The sequence below is a fragment of the Kockovaella imperatae genome, assembly GCF_002102565.1.
Source record: "Kockovaella imperatae strain NRRL Y-17943 chromosome Unknown BD324scaffold_24, whole genome shotgun sequence".
Classification (NCBI taxonomy): Eukaryota; Fungi; Basidiomycota; class Tremellomycetes; order Tremellales; family Cuniculitremaceae; genus Kockovaella; species Kockovaella imperatae.
The window spans coordinates 1-22,331 of NW_019028964.1; the positions used below are offsets into that span (position 1 = coordinate 1).

Here is a 22,331-nt window from a genome sequence, read left to right on the forward strand (position 1 = left end):
AATTGACACTCCACACCGTAATTCTGCCATATGTACACCCTCAAGTCATGGGCGGAATCATGAGCTCAGGAGGTGATGACAATGTCCGGTGTGAGCAACGTGTTCCGCAGTGACACCACGGTCTACGTCCGAAGCGTCATTTCGTTTTCACAGACGGTTCTGGGCCGAAAGACAACACCTCACCTGCAAAGCTTAATCATAAGGGTCTCTGACGAAGCAGTACAGCCCACATCGCTGCCCGCAGAATGCCTTGCAGTGTTCATGGCGTCGCTCCAAACATTTTCGCCCATGCATCTACGTACTGATCTCTGATATGAGATCTGATGTGTCTCTTCCCGTCGAACCGACGTACGGTGTTGACAAAAGTATCGAACTGATCACCATCAATCGTCTCACCTCACCAGACTGGACCAGTCATTGGTTGCAACCCTCATATTCAGCGCTTGGCTGCGAGCTTGTCTGCCGACTCCCGATTCTTGTTGCCGCTTGCAAAGACTGTCCCGAGCAACTAGATCGTGGGCCACTACAGGACCAGCTGATCAGCACGCACAGTGTCTCCATACTGTACAGCAGCGATGTTCTTTCAGTCAGTCACGGTATAATAGCTGTGGATCGCTTGGACCAAGGACTCCGCCATGATCGTCTCTTCTGACTCGGCTCATGCCGCCCCACGTTCGATAGCTATGTGGTATACTCCGCGCTGCTTGTGGCTGTCAACGACTGTCTGTCCGTACGAGGTTGGGATACTGTATCTTTACTGATCATTTGCATTCGTTGTTTTGGCAGGGAGCCCGAAATACATACCCTGCGTATCTCCGAAACGGCCGGGTTGGTCAATGAGTTTGGGTGATAAAACCAAAGCTCTTTGACAGGCGTCGAGCTGCGGGACTCAATTTGGCGACAACAGGTTCACCAATGGGAGTCAGGTCCGTAAAGCAGGGGATTCGGTGAGAAACGGTTGTCACTACAGTACAGGTACAATCGCAAACATAGGTGTGGTGTTCATCAGAATGAATGGTGCCAAAAGATGACGGCGCAAGATCTTTGGCACCTCAGGCTGAGGCCTCTCGCTACGGGCACATGGGTTAAGATCCGAATCGCTGTAAGGTCCTTACCACCTGGACCTGCGTCTGCCATGGCATGCGCTGGAGCATTGTTGCTGATCTCGGACAAGATGGACAGCCAACGGGCTCGCGGCCCCAGGACGACCGTTGTCATCCAGGCTTGCAATTGCCCATGATTCGCGAAGATGGAATAGGTAGGACATGAGTGCGATATTCTCTCCCATCAAGTGAGATTACGTATCGTCTGAGAAGTCGAGAGTTAACCCAAAACGAGATGACCCATTTAGACTCACTAGGTGGAGCTGTCGAAGACTGCCCCGAGGTCGACCCGGATCCTCTGTCTAATTGGCGCAAAGTGTCTGCTCAGAGCGACGTTTACCAGTAACTGCCCACAACAAGGATTCGCTGCGTCGTTCGCTGCGTCGACCGGACACCGAGTTTACGGGCCTATGTATCACCGTGGGTCGATATGTTACAACCGACTCGAGCGCTCAACGGGGGGGTTAGCGGCCTATTATTGTCGGTATCGTGTTGTGATGCTCCTTCTACTCCAAGACTCGTAGCGCGCATATAAGCTCTGACTTCTCCTGGGCGAATGGAGGCTGTGCGAAGTATCGGCACGGCGCGCTCGAACCTTCGTCCTTAGGTACTCATCGTCGCAATGTCGCAACGTGAGCCTCGACGTTCGAGCTTTTGCTAAAGGTCAAGGTGGCATCCTCAGAAGCACACGCCTCGAGCATTGCACATTCATCGGATTGGGATACGATTGGTTTCGCCGACGTGTCTCAAGACACCCACGTGTCATGGTCACCTTGTTTGCAACCTGATGTTGGCCACCATTCTCAATCTGCTCCCAAGACCGCCAACGCCACTCAGCGATCACTACGGACTACAGTAGGGCCAAAAATGCACTGCTAGTGTTCAATGTGTACGGTTGTACGCAATCCGATGCCTTCGCCCAGCGATGATTCGTGCTGAAGGGGGCGTGGCTCAGATGTGGATATACAGTACAGAACCTCCGAAGATTTTAGCGAGGCTATCGTGAGCCTAGGACTGCAATCCCATAGATCGCAAAGCTCGAGATCAGCGGAACGGGAGCGCCCATGCATTGCGAGTTTCCACGAGCTTCCCTACAATCACTGTCTTCGACTGAGCAGTACTGCCAGCTCGGGACCTACGCGGTCCGGAGCCTCCACGCCGTGGTCGGCTAAGAGTTCCCTCATCGCGTCCTCCCAATGCTTGTTCAATCTCTCGGCGGCCAGAGCTCGGGAGTCGGATGCCTCAAGCTTTTGCTGCAGGGAAGAAACCTTCGACCGAGCCTCAGACAGCGCGTCTTTGGTTGACTGAAGTTCCACCTGTACATCTTTGATATCGACCCTGAGTTTGGCCATCTTCAAAAGCTCGCTACGTCCGGGAGCGAGATCTGCTCGAGGGAGAACCGCTAGCACTTCTCGGCCGAGATCGAGTTGCTGGGTCATGCCATTGATGAAATTTGACAAAAGTGTGCGTGGCTCCACTTGCTCTGACGTAACGTGTCAGCCTTGGGAAGAGAATGAGCGCGAGGGTCGAGTGCCCGGGGATAAATATTGATTGAGGCAACAATTGACATACCGAGGGTCATACTAGGCCTTGGGCGAGATCGATTGTCTTGACGTCCTTCGCGATGGTCATTCTGAGTAGTATCCTCGCCTTTCTGTTTCTTACGAGGCGTCTGCTCGTCAGTGAATGCATATGCGATTGCCCGACCCACCTCGGGGACAACATCCGTGTGATCTGCAGGTCCGACTCGAGGACCATCGTTATCGGAGCTGTCAGGAACGACGGCCTCTGCTGCGGAGCCCTCTTGACCCGGCAGATGGCGCTTTTGTGCCTTGGCTCGAGGTGGTAGGAGCTTCACGCGAATCAACATACGCAGTTGAGAAGTGTGAGAATGCTCACCCCACCACCCACTCGGCCCTTGACCCAATCGACGCTGCAGTCCTCGGTCTTTTCTATCGTACAACCCCAGCAAGCGCCCAGACAGAGTGTGAGGAACGGGGGAAACTGCGCAACGCTGCGGAGACGATGCACGACTGTTGGTCCACCCGATCGATTCTTGCAAACGAGCTCCGGATGCCTGCTGAGTCAGTTACTGAGAGAATGATCAGAACTCACTTGAAGCCATATGCTGGCCATTCCCCACTGGCAGGTGCAACCCCCCACTCCTCAACGCTTCGTGGCACCACGGTGAAGCCACAAGCGGTCATGACTGTCGGCGTAAGAGCGAGCTCGGCGACACTTGCGAGAGACCAATCGATTTGATGTATCGGAGGATGAACAGATGGACTTTCTTGAGCTGCATTGGGCGTCTCCTGCGGCTGAGACGTCAAGAGGCTCTGCGCAGAGGCGAGCAGTTGACATAGTCTTGATCTGGCGAACTCATCCCCTAGTGACGCCGTCCAGGACTCGAACGTATCGTCACACGACGGCATGGGGAGATGGTGCGTCGAGAGACGGTTGTGAGAGGAAAACGGCTGAATTTGGAAAGTGCTTGAAAAAAATTCTCATGTGCCCTCTTTTTGATTCCGCTTCTTCGGACCCGATGATTGTCCGAATTTGTGATGCTTATTTCGGAGTTGCGGTAAGGGCATCTCGGTCACGGAGAGGCATCTCGGTCACGGTACGCGAGGCAATTCCAAGGTTGTGGGAGATGTGTTCCACATGGCGCTGCGATCCACTCAGGAGCTCCAGCGAGTAACAAACTATCAACAAAGACAGGCAGTGTCTTGTTCGTGGCCAGAGATGGACAGTCGGAACGGTGTTCTAGCGGTTAGATGCAGGGCTCAACGGTAGTGTCGCTCGAACTCGCTGAGACCATGTCCAACTTTTGACATAACCTGTCAGTGAGATGATGCATAACTTTTGGAGCGTCCATGCATGAACGTGAAGCCTATGAATTGCGGAAAGAGCGAGTTCGATAAGGTATCAGTTCCCAGCCTTATATCGCAGCTAACTGACATGCGGTTGAAGTATCTTAGAGAGCGGTGTCCGTGCCTGCGAGGCATTGCAAGCTTGGCGTAGACGCTTTCGTTCATCCGCATGGCTGGCATGATTACCTTGGTAGGGAGTCAATCATCAACGAAGAGACACAATGAATGATGGGCCGCACGAACGGATTATTGGTGTACTATCGAACTCCCAGGATCATACTGACTGAGGGTCCAGATCTTCGTCAGACTTAGTAAAGGTTTGTAATCACCATATGCTGGTCGAAGAGATCATAAACTACAATTGATGACAAGTTCGACCTGTGACAGTTGTGTGTTTCGGGCGAAAAGTCTCCCTTGACCAGGTTCAGTCCCGCGGAGGGTCGAACTCATCGGAACTCACTTCGTAGATGCGAATAAGTGAGCAAAAGTGAGCTAAAGACTACTAGCTGTGACTCTTTGACCTTCGTTCTCTTCTTGAGGAGTCAATCGACGAGTTCGAGCGTCGGTTCGATCCTCTGATCTACTTTGTTTAATACCTTGTCTCTCGCCTGCGGCAGTCTCATAGCCATTTATGACGAATCGTAGGGGTCTTGTTTGCCTCTGTGTATTGTGTGGGGAGTCTGGTGCGAGTGTGTCGTGTGGGGAGTTTGGTCTCTGTTGTGAGCTCAGCATATCGCTCAGGGTAATGTTTGGTGTGAGCCGGTCAGTCATGTGCCACGCCAGTTTTGACAATTTTTGTACCCTTCGAACTCGCCATCGTACACCTCAATCAAAGTGTTGAGCATCAGAAATGATTTGTGTTTGCAAACAAACACTGATTATACCCTTAAAATGGTCGTTGCAACCATTTTCGACGAGTTCGATTGTTGCAGAAATTCCGATTTCTTTCGAATATCCGTTGGTACAGTCCTGCTGTGGGGTGTGGCACCTGCATGACTTCAGCGTAGCCCCGCTTGACATCATCCATCAGTCGACGTACGGAACAGTATGCGAGAGTGGCCGTGGGGTCATCAGCGCCATCTGCAGCAACCCCGACATGGCGTCTCGACACCATCGTCCACATGTGTGTGTGATTTAGCCACACCAGTCTCGTACCGTAGACTTGCTCCGGAAGAGCGGGGGTTGTATACCAGCCAGATCTAAGTTGCATCTAGCGCAATCGGTCCTCACAGGAGATAGTCCACATCCTAGGATGTCTGGGTTGAGTGCATTCATCCAAACCTCGTCTTGATACAACACTCTGATTGGACGGACACTAAGATGTTTGCTCGCGACTCAGTCACCTCACAACGTCATACTTGCCAAAGTCCATCTCTGGACTGAGAAGAGTTTTTTTTTTAATGAATCCAGACTGCCCAAGAAAGGGGTAAATCGTTAGAGGGGTAGTCAAATGTAGGGTGATGCCTTACGATGCATCCAGGTTTTCAGTGTACTGCGGCACACGCCGGAGTGTCGATGACAAATGATAATTTTGTTGCGGCAATTCGCATTCTCAATGGCATGCTTGAGAAGCTGGCAATACCTTCATTTCGACTCAGCGGATTGTACCTGACCCCCCAGCCCATATTCGCACTGTGAGGAGTGATGTAAAGGTACGCCGGAGTTTAGCCTGGAATCGATTGTGCTTCCGGCCGGTAGAGATTGCGCTACAGAACCGAACGACAACTCGACCTCTCAGGTTTAGCAGTACGTGACTGAGACGGATACCATGTACCTTGCTAGTGAGTGTGACCTCGGTCAAACTATAGTAAGGAGGGGAGGAGCCGGGTAAATGGTTGAGCTTGTTTCAGTCACCGATCAAGACGGGTTGTCATGTTATCTTTCAACCTGCAACAGAGGAAACTGGTAATTACTGTTGGTTACATTTGACCTTAAACAAATGGAGTTACAGGCCGGGGTGCAAATTCTCAAAACATCGCAAAAGGCGGATGGCTTCTGCTGCGTGCGGCTTCCAGGACACAACCAAAATCTCTCCGGCCCGTTTGTACTCCGACGCCAGTCTGGGTCATTGCTTTGGAGCCACGGCGTCTGTGCCTCCCCAGAAGGTAACTAGGTAAATATGCAGGTATAAGCACTGTATCTCCGCACATCGAGGCATCCACTAGGGACTGGGAAAGATCGGAACAATGGAAGAGGCGTCGATTGTCCGGATTGTTCTCCTCTCCGGCATGGTCTGCCCGCTCACATCTTTTTTCCGAATTGTGAACAAGAGCCACATTCATCGGTTTTCCGGAGCCCAGAAAATTCGAGGCACAACAACTTAATCGAACTCGGTGGGAACCGCCGGTCCATGCTTAATGAGCCGTGTTTCTGCTTGCATACAGACTGCAAAACCCTTCAATAACAACGAAAATTCTGCGATCAAAGGTCTCAGCGAGTTCGAGACGGCAATTCCCATGGAGCATTGGATCCCTTAGCACGTGGCGGCACTTGATTCTGGGTTGTAAAGATAACAAAAATAACGATTGAGCTCTGGTTGGCACGGACTTATTCACCACGTCATGGTTCTGGAGTGAATTCCCTTCATTTCCATGTGAATTGTCTGTGAGGATCCCACTTGCGCGGCGACGCCCCGGGGATCCTCGATTACGTCCCTAATCATCCGGTACCTCCATCGGTCGCGTGGGTCATCAGGTATGTTATTTATCCTTCATTCATCGCTCGCAAGCTGTATATCTCTGGACGTACAGTATCTTCATGCACGAGGCTAACTCTAGTCAGACATACTTAGTCATCTGGGGGACGCTTACATCATGACGCTTTAATGAGACGATGAGTCAGCCACTTCCTTTTACCTTGGCCTCGACCCTGACAGCAGTTACCTCGTTGCGCGCGCCTCTGGAACATCAAAATCAAGGGAGTCGTCCAGAGGTGGTGGGGACATCGCGATCTGGCGGGATACCGGACTGAGGCTAGCGTCGTACCGGCACACCCAACGAGGAAAAGCATTGGGCGGCACGCATTGCATGTCGAGCTGAGCTCTCTCGTAACAGAGCTTGTTTTTCACGAAGCTAGTGAAATCTAGTAACCCGTAGGCTACTGCTAAGCCCGCATGCTTACTCCGGTGTATATGGACAAAACGCGAGAAAAAGAACAATCGCTTTTCAAGGTAAGAGCCACGCGCGTTTTGAGGACCCGTGATCAACGGATAGCCTGGTTGAGACCCCACAATCGATGAAGATCTCGATCTCGCCGAATTCTCATAACATCCTCAGTAAGCCACTGAGCTTCGAAGTGGGCAGACTTTGAATCATCTCAAGAAACCGAGCTTCGTATCGAAGATATCGTTGTCGAGTTCGACATCCGAACATATTGTAGTGATCTGTGCGCAATGGAGTTGGAAAATTCGTTTTCTTTCGAACTCACCGGGAGATCATCCTGGAGCCGGATAACGCCCTTTGACCTCTCAAACATTTGACTGACATACTTTTTGCTTCAAGGATTTGGTTATATCCTTGCATCTCGGCGAGATCGATTCCTATTTTTTCGCTCTAAGATTTGAACGATTTCTATTGTTTCGCTCTAAGATTTGAACGGTTGGCATACAAGACCGAAAATTCGTTCCACAACCGCTCTGGCTCTGGCCGGATCTCCATCCCGACGTCAGATCGTGCACCACGCTCGAGCACTCTTGTCGAGATATAGCGACTCGAGGCAAGAATGTGACGTTCAGCGCCCCTGGTCATCATGCTTCTGGGACCAGTGACATTCTTTGCAACGGGGCACTGTATCCTCTGGTGGCATCAACGGAGCAGGCGGAGACTAAGGCTCTCTTTTAGATCTTGTCACCATAGCGCGCCTGACCATCTCGATCGTGTACAAAATCCAGTGATTCTGGTTGTTGGCATGATGTGAATACAGTATGATGCGCCACCTTTCTGTTGAGGTCGCTGCAGGTAGATCAACAATACCTAGACGATGCGAACCCTTCCAGAGATCAATACTACAGGCTGATGATCCACAGGTGCTCTAAACCGCAGGTAAAACACTGCCCGTCCCTGATGCACGTAGGCGCGCTTATGATGAGCGATATTCTTTACTCGGACCTGAATAATGCCACATCGGCGTTTCGGTATTGCGTTGGGTGTGTTTTTTGTTTGCAGCTATGTGAGTTTGTTTGCTGTGCCACATCGGCGTTTGAAAATTTTCATCTTGATGGGCTTTATGATTGCATCTGTTTGCAGTTTATTTGCTTTCCCGTCCTACTTCCCTTCTCATTCCCAGACTGACTCGCAATGAAGAGAACAGTTTCTGCGCCGTATCCATCTCCAATTGCTGAATACCGAAGGGCCCTCCTTGTCACCGAGGAGCCCTCCCCTTGGGTCATCATTGACGATGCACCTTCGCGTGAGTGGACCTGTGCGATTTTTACTGATCGTGATATAGGACGACGAACCTATCGGCCAGACACCCCCCCAAGTCCATCACCCTTGAGTCAGCAGACTCACTCACAGACCGCTGCACTACCAGCGACGGAGCCAGATGCAGTGGCAACGCGAGGCCTGCGGCGAAAGTCTCTTCCGAGTGACTGGATGACTCAGCCTGCTGCATATGATCCAGTCGTCCCCTCGACCAAAGGCGTCTTCGATCAAGTCCAAATCCCGTCATCGAATCTTTCTTCGCATCAAGTGGACTCTCTTCGATCATCAATCGCCTATGATGACTTTTCAGTCAGTCTCGAACCTGATCAGACTTCTATGACTCGAGCGAAAATGAGTCGGGTGGCTCTCCGGTCTGGCGGAGAGCAGGAAAAGGGCAGTCTAAACCAGCAGGTCTTCGGGCTCATGGCGTCTGAAGAGGATCCAGGTGGTAGGTTTTGAAACTGCTTCCGCTTACCCTTCCTCAGTGTCAACGGAGGTGATGAAGGAGAATCAGGATGAGACAACATCGGACACGAGCGAGCGCGAGCGAGCAGAAGTCCGAGACTGCCCAGGTGGGTTCGTTCCATGATGTGGCCTGACCGTTCAGCGTTAGAGATCCCCTGTCCATCGTCGGGAGCCACCCTCAGGCACGATGGCTCGGCTCTTCCGTCCACCAATTCGGGGAATCGTGTAGCTCCTCCCAGCCCACACTTACGACATGACTCCATTGGCTCGCATTGGGAAATGCGAAGCGCGGCTCATGAGAACTGGCTGGAGTCCAGGCGAATGTTTCTTCGTCCTGCGTCGCCGCCTGGTTCAACAACCTCGGTGCTGCCAATGTTCAGTGCCGAGAACGGTCTCGTAAGAAGCGCGTCCATCAATATACGTAGGTAGTCTCAGGTCTGAGCTTGCTGATCGGCTGACAAAGTACTGCGCAGATGGCGCGGCACCAGCCCGCGACCTTAGAAACCAAGACCAAGCAGAAGTGGGCGGGAAGGCGATGACACCGTCTTCCGCTCCACTTATCCGCGTATATGACTACGCTTTCAACGCTGAGTCGCCGGCCATTGAGGCCATTGACATCGCCAAGCCCGAGATCGACTCTCCGCCACACATCAGCAAACATCGAGCTTCGACGTATAAATCTCTTCGCAGAACTGTTAGCGCTACAAGGTCATACGGTGCCCTCTCCTTCGACCACCGATGCCTCGAACGCAGAGCGGCCTCCCTTGCGAAGTCGACGACTTACTTATCCGATACGCAGTCCACCCAAGCGGGACCCAGGTATTTGAATGAGCGCACCGAGACAGGAACTGGAATGACCTCGGACTGCGTTCAGTTCGCAGATGTAGATGCTGAGGCCGAGATCGCCCCTGAGCAATCTCTCGAGGAGCGCCATCCGTGAGGATATTCTCTCTGACGAGCATTAAGCGGACATCTGACTTCATCAGACCCTCCTCGTGTGGTCAGGATGAACCAGTATACAGCAATTTCAACACCTCATCGTCTCTCTCGACAGCGACTTTCATAGCGATTCCCCGTCGTTCATCGTCCTCTGCCTCGGCAGAGACTCAAAAGCAAACAAAGATTCCTGTATATCTGGAGAAGCAGGTGCAGACCGACCCCTTGCTCCCAGAAGCTCCGAGGGTTCCCTCGGTAAGTCATATTGATCGGGGCGTACAGACGGAGTGCGAGAACTCTGGGTTGTCGATGGACACTGGCGACACGGGTACACGGGGGCGGAGTGGAGCTCGAGAGGGTACAGCTAGAGGCGAGTGAAGACACAGGTCCCCCCCCCCCCCCCCTTTTTTTTTTAAGCCAATACTTTACCAGATCCCCGCAATGACTTTACCGTGGTCCCTGGCGCGGACCCTGGTACAAATTCAAACACCTCTGAGGACGCGGTCTCAACCTCTAAAATCCTTCGAGGTGTCGAGGAATCACTCGCGGCGGTGAAAGGCGGGGTTCAGTCGACTGCCCTGGAGCCTGCTGTTTTAGCCAGAGGTAGGCAGTCTACAATGGGGCTACCTATTTGTGTGACCAATAATGACTTCGAACAGGCAGGACTAATGAGGATGACACCGCTCAGACGAAAGACTTTGTCGCTGAGTCCTCAAGCTGCTCCGGATTAAGACGGGAGTCAGCCACTTGGGAGTCTCATGATGGTTTCTCCGACACTCCCAACAAGCTACCGAAGCATAATTCGCTGGTTCAGTCACATCGGCTGCAAAACATTGACAGGCTCACAGCGATACGGGATTTTGAGGCCAGGTGGCGCGATCAGAAGCACAAACTCGACCAACCTCGGCCAAGCTGGGCAAGGAAGTGAACAGCTTTCACGAATATACCCTAGAGTCTCATGCATCTTACGACGGTCCTTCGTATTCCTGAGCACTATCATCCGCGGTCATTCTACATCTGCTGAATTTGTAGCTCATATCGTCAACGTAGACAACGTCCCTTCGATGCTGCGTGAAGGTGTGGACAGGGTTTAAGGTGAATGTATTGACGACCAGACTTCTGTCTTGCATCGATGTCACAGGAGAGACATCCGCGTGACTCGACTGCCAAGTGGATTCCTGATTAGCTCCAAGCTCAAGGATCGACCACAAGGAGCCCCTTACACATCAACTAGAGAGCTCTGCACAACGGTCTGTTCATCACTAGTGTCTGATTCGGGCCCAAACCGTCCTTGAGCACTGATAGGCATCCGCATTACTCCGGTTTAGGCCTTAGAATAGGAAACACAGTTGAATACGAGCGACCTCAATGTGACAGCTCCAAACACAGATGCGCGAGACTACCCTACGTAACGTACGGACCGCCAATCGGAGAGCTGCTGCTGGCATACGATCCTCATCTCTAGCACTGAACATTTGCTCCAGTTATCGCTCGGAAAACCCACCACATGTACAGTATGAAGCTCTCGATACGGTGGACATTCATAGCTCGTAAGAATGAATCTCAGCTTCTACTGGGCGCTGTGATTCTGTTTCCTCTGCTGTTTGGCCCAGATTCCAACAGATCCATCCCGGGGTCGCCATGTGATCGTCTCTCCATACTGAGCTTGGAATGCTGCAACAGTAGACATTGTATTCTGAGCGAAGATTAGCTCAAGCTCTATGGACGAGAAAAGTTACCTTGTAAGTCCTAGCCATTTCGAGATAATCCTTCAGTTGCTGTATGTTGACATCCTTTCCGGCTATGACCATGTGCCGATGGTGTAAGAAGTATGCAAGGGGTAAGTCGAGGAAGAAACCGCCTCGATTGTGCCAATGCTGCCTGGTAGAGGGATGTGGGCGAGCCTCTGGGCGGGATGAACTCGGCAATGGCGATCAACCTCGACTCACCTCGTATACTTGGCAACAGTATATGCAAGTCCTCGTCAAGCTCCCTGAGTCGATTCTCAAACTCAGGCTGCTTGGCGCAACGAACCAGACATTCCAGTCTCGCATTGATGGCGGTCAACTGGTCGGATACGATTAGCTCTGTTTGATATGGGGCAATCTTACCATGTCTTTCTGGTTATCGTGACTTGCCGAGACCACATTTGAGGGCATTCTAGATTTGCTTCTTTGATTTCTGAAGGCAGCTGGAGTTGGCTCACTACGGTCGCTGGTGAACGGAGTGGGAGAAGCAGGAGTACGGGAGGAGAATGGGATCGGTGGAGCATCCTCTGCGCGCAGACTCAGAACAGTGCCCATATCCATGTCGTTATAGAGGATAGATTCGCCCTCCTGACCCTGACCATGAAAGGACGAGACTGCTGCTCGGAGTGATAACCGATGCAGCTCGACGGAGATATCATCGTCAACACTGTCGTCATGATCTTGGAAAGAAGATGTCACTTGGTCATCGGTTGAGGTTGAGGGATTGATGACGGAAGAGTCTGAAGCGCCAAGATCCTTGCTTCGTTGCCCGTCATCAGAGCCCAGAGCAGAGGTTTCATCGAGTGAGAGGTTATCAAGCGTGATGTGGCCCCGATATCCTGGTCTGAGGGTGGGCTGATCGGTCTCGCTATCACTGCCGTCCATTTCGAGAGTCTCAAGCAAACAAAATATTAGTGTTGAAAGCATGGGCGAGAAGCCAAATGCGGGCGCCGGCAATATTTCTCCTTGCGTGGCATTGACAAATATTCCCGTATCAATGTTGACTGACGTCATGTTTTCTCTTTTCTCCCACGTTTCAGATTTCAACAAACAAGTTGTTTACAAAAGGGTTGGGGGAAAAGATTCTTGTTTGCGTCTGTTTGCTGTTTGTTTGCTCTCACACACTTTGTTTGTCATTTAACTGATTGCTTGACCGCTCGACATGACTCCTGCCCAATCCGCGATATTGAAGCTGCTGGCCGACTATGAGCAGGCAATTGGGGTATGGGCCAGCATGGGAGATATCATGGCTGATGTCATCTTCAGCCTTACGATATCAAAGACAGCAACTCACTCGTTGCCTTCAGCGCCTACTGCCAGGGTGTTGCGGCCTCAACCCATACATCAAACAGACGACCTTTGGGGGAAGTCTCTGTCAACCAGAGTGGTCATACCACCAATGAGGTGGGTTTTAGGGTGGTCTTGAGGCGGTGAATAATGCTGATGTCATGACTTAGTTCTTTTGCTCGACTCCCAAACGATCTCGAACCAATAGACGCAAGGCCGACACTGTGGACCACAACCAACGTCAGCGAGGCTACCGAGAGGAGCAACAAAGCGACACCGCCCTGGTGAGTACTTGAATTACTCATCGAAGTCGTCTCACTTAGGTCCCTCAGCTCTTTGACTTCAATGAATTGGCTGAAGAGCTAGCCAGTGCGACTGAGGACTCGGATGAACACTCTGAAGCCGTCGTCAGAGTTAGGCGAGAGATTGAGGTTCTACACGAGGATTTTGTTGGCGAGTACATTCTGCTATCAAGCCGGTTGCATACTGACGTCCAGCATGTAGAAAGAGGCCGCCGTCTCAAAGGGCCAGGTCTACGATATCACCTTGGTGCAGCATTCTTCCTCAACCTTCCGTTCGAATATCTGGACCACATTCTCAATCGACTTGAGCCTGATGGTGGTTCAAAGAAGGAGCTTTCCTCTAAGGAGGTGGCGAAGCTGAAGTACTACCTAGGAAAAGCCAGTTTGTTTCCTGCGAAGACCCCGGATATCGTCGAATGGCAGAAGACGCATCAGTATTTGTTTGTACAAAAAGTGAGAGAGTAGTATAGAGGAGTATAGAGCAGCATCCTGTAGTCCTGAAGAGATCAAGGTGGACTCCTTATGCTTACACTACATCTTCCTACAATCGTCTGAGAGATGCGATATTAGATCATGGGGCGCACACCTCAGAGCGGTATCACACTTGTCTCAGGGGCACTGATATGTATGGTGGCGGCACTGTGCTCGTGAGGGTGGTTTGAGAGCAGTCCTGAACATAACAAAATCTGAACCCGCTGATGTCAAGGATAGGGACCACCAGACGTTGCGCGGGACCCGTAATTGCTGGTGAAAGTCCGTTGTGCTCTGATGTTTAATTGAAAGGGCCTGGGCAATTTTGCTTTTGCCTGGCGCCTGAAGCGTTCGATCGGACGCCTTGCTGCAGAAAGTCTCGGACTGTGATGTAGCGACCACTGTGAAGAGTGAAGAGAGCCATGAGACCCGACGAAAACGGAGAGGGGGAATATCCACTTCTGCGATATTAACAGTAAACGTGATTTCATCGCAATTACATTTTCTTGACATTTTTGCAATCAACAAACGAACGCAGCGACTTGCAGTGTTATCCATGCATGGCTTCTCCCGCACATTTATGATATCTCACCCAAAGCTTTTCTACATCTATTGGGCGACTGAATGAGGTGATGGGCGAGTTCGATAGCAGCAGGTGAATTCGTTTGGAACTGGTAAAATCAGCTAATCGGTGATGCAGCGGTTATCCAGCATACTGTACTGTGTAGCAGTGAAGCTGGGCCTCGCCTCTTCGTCACCTCAGAATGAACCCAGATTGGTAGCGGTCAGCCAATACTGCTCCATGATTCAGGCGTCATTCGCCTTATGCTCGGTGGGAATGTACGAGGTGTTTTCTTGTCGTGTCGAGAGCCAGCAAGGTGATTTAGACCGTCATGACTGAGGGGAGATTTTTGCGTCGGGAAACTAACCCACAATGCCATGGAAAGACGGCGATCTGAAGAAGCGGCTGGGTTTCTACGGCTTTGCCAGGCGGTTTAATCGACAGCTCTTCCCCTGCGGCAACGGAGACCAATGCCACATCGTCCGTGATCTCTGCCGATCTGCCCAGCGCTATGGCCATCCGAAGGGCGACTGCCTATCCAGCCGGCCAGGTTGGCGAGTGACCCGGCATAGATAGCACGAGGACAACATATTCAGTGATTCAGAAGAGGAGGCCATAAAGTACACTGGGCCTCTCGCTTTCAAAGTCGAAACCTAGGCTCTGATGCAGGCGTCTAGTGTTGATGTGCGGGAGGGGAGTGTCGTGTCGAGACGATGAAAGCGAGGGCATGTTGATACAGCTGGGTCCGAGTATTGCCAGTCTTGACACAGGCAGTTTAACAAACGAGATGCGACCGCCCAGGTGAGTGCAGAGTCAGCACCACCTCGGCGTCGAAAGCGACGTGTACAAACAATGGACAGGCCTTTTCTCACACACACCGATTCATCTCGGGTCATGAGTGCTCGTCCGGTCAAGATCGCCCTACAAACGCGCCGTTCCGGGAATCATGTCATTGATGTCCAGATTTTGGGCAATTGGAGACGCGCTCGTCCGATTTTTAACCGGGGTGGCCCCTCTTCGATCGTCCAATGGGTCTGTTTGGGTCGTAAGAATGCATGAGCCTTCCCTGGGCGGGAAGGGGACTATAAATAGCTACATAATGTACAAGACTGTCGTACCAGGGGCTTCCCCGCGTACCCAGGGGAGTCCGCAGACATCCCAACAGCCGGCCGATCCAGGCCATTCCAAAGGTGTGGGTGGGTGGGAAAACGCTGTAGAGTGACTCTGTATGATCTCGAGGGGTTGGAGCAGTGATATGTCGGGTTGAGGGTTCTATCTCCCTCAACGGAGCCCTAGATCACTGCTCTCTGCTGTCACGTGACCGACCAATTCTCATCTAGCGCTTCTCCGGACCACCCCGGAGCAGTGCGAAAATGTTGCACGGTCGGAACCAAGCACCTTTCAGTCAGTGGTAAAGACAGGTATGTGGTCTTTTCTCGCCAAGATTGCCGAAATCACCGAAACCACCCGTAAATTGATGATGGCGTGTTCGCAAGCACTATACGATCCAGCCGTGGAAAGCATTTCGGTCTCAATGTTCAGCGTCAATGGCTTTGCAATGTAGGAGGGTCTCTCAGCTCCCTCGTCGGGGAAGTCAACGGACAATTCATTACCTTGAACGTCCGAGAGTGCGCCTCAACCATGCATGTGACAACGCATGTGCGAATCGCACTATATGCGATGGCCAGAACGGCTTTGGTCCTCGGAGCTGCTCTCAGTACGGCCCTCTGTGAAAAGGGAGGAGCAGGACTGACGGTTGGAGATTCGACCAATAAATACACAGCGTAGGGCGGTCACCTGGATAGACTCCGCCAACATTGTCGAACTCACCCAGAACAGGTTTTGACTACTCAACTCATCATCGATCTTATTTTCAAGGTGATCATGTTAGCTGACGCACTTTACACTCCCACGATACTGATATTTGGCGAGTTCGACAATTGAGAATTTCCCTCAGCGCAATCGGACAGAATTCATCTTGTACGGAATGATTTATATCATGTGTCTGAGACGACATTCCAAGTGATACTGGTGGGTACATATCATGGCAGCGTCGATTGTTGCGGATACCTCCCTGTGAATAACCTCGATGGAGCCAATGAATCCATATGAGATCGGTCGGATGGTGAAGCGTTTTGTTGCAACCAACGGCGAGAGCTCTGTCTCGACCGCGAACTGTCTTGGCATGGTCTGAAGAACAAGAACCACCATCTTCGATGGAAGAGACCGTGGACCAGTGCACAAGAGTATATAGAGGTATTCCAAGTCTAGCGAGATCGATGCATTTCTTTCCCTCTAATTATAACACGTTTCGGCAAATGTAAGCAGATATGGTGAGCTCGTTCGAACTCGCCAGATCTTGTCTGTATTGGGTTTTCAAGGTCTTGGGATCTTCCATTGAGTCATTTTTAACGCCACAATTTTCGGTGCGAGTTCGAAACGAACTTGGCTGCTGGTGGTGTGGGTTGACTTTGTTTTGGGTCAGCCCTTAGTTCGATATCCGACCATTGTAGTCAGTTCTTTGACTTACCAAATGTTAAAGCCTGCCAGTTGCCAGCGAGGCAATGAGAGTAAACGCACTTTCTCCGGGATGAAGAAGCGATTGCAGCGCGTATCACTGACGTAATAGACTACGCTATCCCTTTGCTACCAACATCTCACTACAGTAAACAGTGCCAAGATGAGGTCCATGAGCCCAGACGCGGTGATCAAGATGGTGACTGCTGTGTTAGGCAGAGATCCAGGATCTCTGTTGGTGCCGGCGAGATTGACGATCGTGTTTTTACGGACGCGTGCACGATTGTGACTACGTCCAGACCTGGCGCTCCATGCGGTCATGCGCGTACGGGGCGGGCAGGTGAAGGTCAGGTCTACCGCCCGACAATAGGTGCGGGATGCGAATGTCACGATATGCTCTAAATTTTGACAGAGCAAGAATCGCTTCTCAGCGGAGTCATGTCGCACTTCTGGCGCCATGCACTGCTAGAATACAGGGCGGGTTTTTTTTTTTGATTTTTTTCAGATTCTCGAAAAAAAAAAATACCCTGAATTGACAATGAAGGGGTGGCGGACTGACAAGTCATCCCGCTGTGCTCGGTTTTCACGCGTCAGATCTAGTTCGCAGCCATGGAGCATTAGACGGCGGTCGCCATCTGAGTTGAACGTGGTCTGCTTTCCGCCTGAAGTGCTCAAATCCCGAGCTTTCTCACCCTTTACGCTGTGTGGAGATCCCGGGAAAATTTTTATTACACTTGTTTTCCTGCTCACTGTCGATTTGCCGTGCCTGCCGTCATCCTTGGTGTGGAAGTCTTAGGTGCACACCGTGAGAGGAATGATCGTGGCCACTCATGCCCTCTCATCGACTCATCGACTCAGTGACTCATCGATGTTCCCAGTCACCAACGATTTCGCCGGGAATTATCTGAGTCATGAATTGGTCAGACCGGCAAAAGCAAAACTGGCGTGCTGTTTTCAGGTACAGTTGCTACAGCACACGCGCTTACCGAGAGCCGAATCTGTAACCTCGCCAACAGTGACATCCGTAACCTCGCCAACCGTGACACAAATTCAGGCGAGTCTCTCGCCGGGATAGCGTTTTCTTCAGTAGGATATAGAGTAGTGCGTCGATTCGCTTACAAGATTATGACATACAGTGCATATAAACATACATGCATACCATTACGGACCAGTTCAGGGTTGCCCTGCCTGAGCCTTGGTTCGTACTGTTCTACAAATTCGCCAGATGTCTTCGGACGGCAGGGGAGTCTCATCCCTGCAAGCGGTGATGCGTGACGAATCATATTCTCGCGAAGAGAGGATCAATCCTGTTGAATACATCGCCTTGTACTTGTCTTCAATTGGACGAAACACCTACCCCCACCTATGAAGACAGCCCTAAGCTACGAGATATCAGTTGGACTGATAGAGAAATTGGCGTAAGTCACCTCGACTGAGTTATCAGATCAAGCCATCTTCTAGCTATCTTCTGATAGGACAGTAGCGCATGGGAGGGCAGTTGACATATGGCACTCCACCGAGGGTCAGTGTTAAGCGACGACGTGGCCTGATTGGCAAGTACAGTAGATTTTTGACGCTCACGGGACAATAGTGACCGACACCTCCGGAGTATACTTCCCCCAAGGGAGTCGCGTGGGCACAACAGGCAAGCAGCAAATTCGCTTGCTCGACAATCTTTGTTCCAAGCCGAGCCTGTGAGGCCTGATGAGCAAATACAAGACCTGTCAGGGGCAAATCTTGCTGCTGGTCGGTGGAGAATCTCCCCATCAACTATGTCCGCTTGCGCTTGGTTGTCCGGTCCTTCCGCGATGGCAAGGCTCCCTCAATGAGCTATTTCACCCCGAGCTATACAGCTAGGTCGACTAGAATCTGCCAGACGGACGTTGGAGCACTCTTCTTTGTTGTATGATACGCGGTGAGCCTCAGCATTCAGATGCAAGCGCCACAGTCGAATACTACCTTGTATCGCAGCTCGCGGAAGGGGCAGGCATTGTGCCTCGGAGCTTCCGTCGGGCCCACGCACAAGTGCGCGATGCACGGTAAGTCCAGACCCAGTGCTCATATTGGACGGAATTTGTACATACTTGCCTGTCTGCCAGGCTGCTCAGGTGAGACCCGCCACTGGAGCAAATAAATCAGTGACTGTCTACAGAGCAACAGCATAGTTTGCTACGACCTCGTCTGCCTCCGATTTGATCCGAGCAAAGTCTTGTAGAGTGATTTTGGTCATGGTCTTGTCCTCCGTCTTCTCCCTGATCTCCTCGACCATCTGTTCGACGAAGAGCTTCAAATCCTCAACAGCAAGACCGAGACTTTGTAGATCGACGAGGAGCTCCTTGACACGGATTTGAAGCTTCGTAAACGTGATATTGGGATGTTTTGTTAGTGTGGCTTGCAAGGATGCTTTCGCCAGGGCTACACGCCGGATGGAGACTGCGGACTCTTTGTAACCCAGCTCTACGCAAACCAGGTAGGCCAACACCGAGGTTCGGAAACCATTTGGCCCATGCTGTTATGATATCAGCGCTGATAGACGCTCTTGACGCCACTCACCCTCGCCATCGACTCGAGCACATCGACCGCAATAGCTGGGGTCTGCTGTTTGAGGACTAAACAGATCGTCGAGATGGCCGAGGCGACAGAGCTTCCCTTTGGATTGACCTTCAAGGGGTCGGGCATGGTGCAGATTGTTCCGACCAGATTGAGAACGTGCCTCTCGAGGTCCATGAGGTCGTCGATTTTGTCTTGCTTGTCTCTCAGCGAGAGCTCCTGGGACGAGAGGAGTGAGCCTTGGTTGGATAGTTCGTTTCGAAGATTCAGGATGATGTCCGCAGAGTGTCGTGAGTTTTCAGCCAGCTCGCGTTTCATACCCGCAATCTCAACTTTCAGCTGTCGATTCTCCATGTTCAGGGTGCCAATGTCCTGAGCGTGGCTGAGTCTTGCGTTCTCCAGCGATGTCTCGAGCTCCGCACATCTTAGGGCGATCTGCTGTTTCGCGACTCTCTCGGCTTCCAATGCCGCTTGCATCTCAAGGTCGTCCTCGTCATCCTCTTCTGCTGCGAAACCCAAGGAGATGTTACCGTACATCGTTTGATTGAGATCGTCGTCCTCGCCATCGTGGACATCTTCCGTGCCAGTTGGCTCCAGCTGCTTGACCATAGACGCTTCCGACTTCCTTGTCTCCATTTCCGTCAAAAGCCTTTCAGATTTGAGAAAGACTTGAGTCTTCCCAATTGCGTACTCGCCAGCCTTCAAGTGAGCGTTGAGGAATGTCGGGCTTGGCTGACATAGAAAACTAGGCGTGTCATTGAGAATTCTGACAACAACAAGCTACTTACCGCTTTTCGAATGTCTCTATGGAGATTCGTACAGGCCAGAGAAGCCTACCAATATGGAGAGCGTCCATCACGGACCCGCTTTTGATCTGCTTCGAAATGCTTTCGGTGTCCCACATGTTGTCTGTACGCGCCACAGCTATGAAAGCGCCCTCGGAGGGCCAAGGCCTGATGCAGAGTAGGGACTGAAAGTCACTGTCCTTCAGAGTATCCCGAAGCTTCGTAATTTCTGCTTGTAGAAGGGATCCGATAGGTTTGTTTGCGTTCGAGCCTCCAGATACCTTTTTCATTCCCTTGATACCACCAAGGATGGACTCATTGACGAGATCGCAGATGTTCACGGGCACGGAGAATCGATTCTGGTCGATCATGCCCGCAGATTGATAAGACACTGCGGCATTCCAGTGCTGGACCATAATGTCTGTCGGGTGTTGGGCAGCTCTGTCTGATCTGACACTGACCAGCTGCTGCGTGAGAAGATTCTTTGCGAACTCCAGATCGGCGTCGGGGCCCCGGGGCTTCCGGGAGCAATCGTTGAGGCTCTGCATGATGGCTCTCACAGCTTTCACACACGACAGATTGGCGAAATCTGGGAGCGGTCCAGCCTCCATGATACCTTCTCTCAACATAGTTTCCAGGTGGGTCTGTTTGTGATGCCTGATTAACGCGTGCAAACGGTCTATAGGGACACTTACGGCCATCATCTTGTCCAGGTACTTTATCAAACCCTCCCTCAGTGATGACCTGGCAAGACTAGTCTGTACTCACAAGGTCGTGCAACTCTTCATTCAAGACATTGATCAAAAACTGGTCCAAAGAGTTACCGCTTGCGAAGTCTTCGAAGCCGCACTAAGAGTGGACAACACCTCAGAAATGCCTCTTTCTCTTCGCGATTGACTCACCATGTCGATGAGATCGATTGAGAGCAGATTCACCTCTGAGGTATCTGCAGTCTCCCGACTGTGTCTCGACTTCAAAGCAAGCTGTTCGTTTCCCACCGCCAACAGGTACTGCGTGTAAGTCAGCCTCGATTCCTGTCGATCCGATGACGTCTCACATCTAGCACTCGCTTGTATAGGGCTTGTGCTAGGCTTGCACGAGCTATCTCCGACTCTGAGGGCGTTCTTGGCAGTAGCTCTCCGCCAGCTTCGCGGAAGAACATGGATCGCTTCAATCTCTCCTCACTGACCCCGAGGCACCTGGCAGCTTTTGAGACCGCGGGATGGTTCTTGCCCTTGATCATCGAGAGGTGAATCACACTTCCAAGCACCGTGACAATCTTGGCGGCTTCCTCGTTCCCCAACACGATTTTCAAAGTTGTCACTGTTTCCGCCCAGTTGGCCTGGAGATTGTCTTCAGAGAAGCGGGATGGGATGCCGTCCGCGTCATCCGGGAGTTCGAGATGCGGATACAGAGCCCGTGAAGCGTGGAGCTGATGGAGAACCGAGAAATTGGACTCATGTTGATGCCAATGAGTTCGTCCCACCCGTGAGCGCTCGAAGGCCGAAATAGAGAGCCTAAGAGCTTTAAGCTCCATCGATTCAGTGTTGAAAGTGTAGGAGATGGTCTTAAGGTATCGAGAGGACTGCGGATTCAGAGAGGTCATCGCACTGCCAAAAGCGTCGAGAAGATGTGCCACACGATCCGATAGCTCCGCAGCATGACTCATGTATTCGGCGTCTTGGAGCTTCATCTTTTCACCCAGGGCGTTCATCAGGTGCTTCATGGCGGTGGTCTTGCCGCTGCCCCTGTGCGGCATTCAGTGAACCGAAACAAAGTGAATGGACAACGACCTTACGATTCTCCCTGGGTCAATATTGTTTGAGACCTCCCTGTTGCCTGAAGTCTCGTATATGCGGTATCGGCCATTGAACTGATTGACTGGGCTGACAAACTGGCCACATGCCCATCTTCCAGGCCAACAGGCCTCAGTGCGATCAACAGGATAGTCAGCGATGGGGCTCTTACGGAAAGACTTCCGCAGGACTTACATATATATCTCCAACCTTGGATACCAGGTCCCCATCAACCCATCGTCCATGAAGAAGATCTGCAACTGAAATGGTCGTGAGCGGGTCATGTTCGTGTAATTAGACGTCTCTCACCAGCTCTTTCATCAGAAGGTGCGGGGGTCAACTTTGTCAAATCCAGGAGCGGCATGATAGAGTATGGAATGAAGTAGAGAACAAAGGAGGACGCTTGCAAACAAAAAGGAAAATTTGTAAATCTAGACCCAATGCCACATGCGTTATAACGCCGAAATTGATTCCGTCACTCTATCACATACGGCCTTGTTTTCTTCTCCCGATCATTC

The 22,331-nt window shown here is 51.6% G+C and overlaps 8 protein-coding genes across 8 annotated transcripts; 3 read left to right on the plus strand and 5 right to left on the minus strand.

Moving 5' to 3' along the window:
• Positions 1 to 2,118: 2,118 nt before the first annotated feature.
• Positions 2,119 to 2,666, minus strand: BD324DRAFT_285667 (hypothetical protein). Its single transcript, XM_022012377.1, has one exon. It carries the CDS (start codon positions 2,540 to 2,542, stop codon positions 2,201 to 2,203), a length of 342 nt encoding a protein of 113 aa, XP_021867689.1. The 5' UTR covers positions 2,543 to 2,666; the 3' UTR covers positions 2,119 to 2,200.
• BD324DRAFT_610677 (hypothetical protein) lies at positions 2,539 to 3,310 on the minus strand (the record flags this gene model as incomplete). The annotated part of the gene is made up of 4 exons (XM_022014209.1): positions 2,539 to 2,775; positions 2,815 to 2,955; positions 3,003 to 3,180; positions 3,219 to 3,310. The coding sequence occupies 4 exons, from the start codon at positions 3,308 to 3,310 to the stop codon at positions 2,539 to 2,541; spliced, it is 648 nt and encodes a 215-aa protein (XP_021867690.1).
• A 4,776-nt stretch (positions 3,311 to 8,086) lies between these two features.
• BD324DRAFT_610678 (hypothetical protein) lies at positions 8,087 to 10,350 on the plus strand (the record flags this gene model as incomplete). The annotated part of the gene is made up of 8 exons (XM_022014210.1): positions 8,087 to 8,140; positions 8,275 to 8,380; positions 8,420 to 8,842; positions 8,880 to 8,966; positions 9,002 to 9,255; positions 9,323 to 9,795; positions 9,846 to 10,050; positions 10,228 to 10,350. 8 exons carry the CDS (start codon positions 8,087 to 8,089, stop codon positions 10,348 to 10,350), a joined length of 1,725 nt encoding a protein of 574 aa, XP_021867691.1.
• A 969-nt stretch (positions 10,351 to 11,319) lies between these two features.
• On the minus strand, positions 11,320 to 12,460 carry BD324DRAFT_640073 (hypothetical protein). Its single transcript, XM_022017313.1, has 4 exons — positions 11,907 to 12,460; positions 11,745 to 11,862; positions 11,535 to 11,701; positions 11,320 to 11,491 (listed from the first exon to the last, which is right to left on the minus strand). The coding sequence occupies exons 1-4, from the start codon at positions 12,426 to 12,428 to the stop codon at positions 11,366 to 11,368; spliced, it is 933 nt and encodes a 310-aa protein (XP_021867692.1). The 5' UTR covers positions 12,429 to 12,460; the 3' UTR covers positions 11,320 to 11,365.
• Positions 12,461 to 12,647: 187 nt separating this feature from the next.
• Positions 12,648 to 13,709, plus strand: BD324DRAFT_640075 (hypothetical protein). Its single transcript, XM_022017314.1, has 5 exons — positions 12,648 to 12,765; positions 12,810 to 12,947; positions 13,001 to 13,114; positions 13,163 to 13,283; positions 13,335 to 13,709. Exons 1-5 carry the CDS (start codon positions 12,706 to 12,708, stop codon positions 13,595 to 13,597), a joined length of 696 nt encoding a protein of 231 aa, XP_021867693.1. The 5' UTR covers positions 12,648 to 12,705; the 3' UTR covers positions 13,598 to 13,709.
• Positions 13,710 to 15,096: 1,387 nt separating this feature from the next.
• Positions 15,097 to 15,845, plus strand: BD324DRAFT_640077 (hypothetical protein). The gene is made up of 2 exons (XM_022017315.1): positions 15,097 to 15,716; positions 15,779 to 15,845. The coding sequence occupies exon 1, from the start codon at positions 15,112 to 15,114 to the stop codon at positions 15,385 to 15,387; it is 276 nt and encodes a 91-aa protein (XP_021867694.1). The 5' UTR covers positions 15,097 to 15,111; the 3' UTR covers positions 15,388 to 15,716; positions 15,779 to 15,845.
• BD324DRAFT_285922 (hypothetical protein) lies at positions 15,477 to 16,350 on the minus strand. Its single transcript, XM_022012378.1, has 4 exons — positions 16,066 to 16,350; positions 15,920 to 16,011; positions 15,779 to 15,866; positions 15,477 to 15,716 (listed from the first exon to the last, which is right to left on the minus strand). The coding sequence occupies exons 1-4, from the start codon at positions 16,204 to 16,206 to the stop codon at positions 15,567 to 15,569; spliced, it is 471 nt and encodes a 156-aa protein (XP_021867695.1). The 5' UTR covers positions 16,207 to 16,350; the 3' UTR covers positions 15,477 to 15,566.
• Positions 16,351 to 20,618: 4,268 nt separating this feature from the next.
• On the minus strand, positions 20,619 to 22,184 carry BD324DRAFT_640111 (P-loop containing nucleoside triphosphate hydrolase protein). Its single transcript, XM_022017317.1, has 7 exons — positions 22,123 to 22,184; positions 22,009 to 22,073; positions 21,816 to 21,955; positions 21,075 to 21,765; positions 20,920 to 21,027; positions 20,713 to 20,866; positions 20,619 to 20,661 (listed from the first exon to the last, which is right to left on the minus strand). The coding sequence occupies exons 1-6, from the start codon at positions 22,175 to 22,177 to the stop codon at positions 20,771 to 20,773; spliced, it is 1,155 nt and encodes a 384-aa protein (XP_021867696.1). The 5' UTR covers positions 22,178 to 22,184; the 3' UTR covers positions 20,619 to 20,661; positions 20,713 to 20,770.
• Between the last annotated feature and the right edge of the window lie 147 nt (positions 22,185 to 22,331).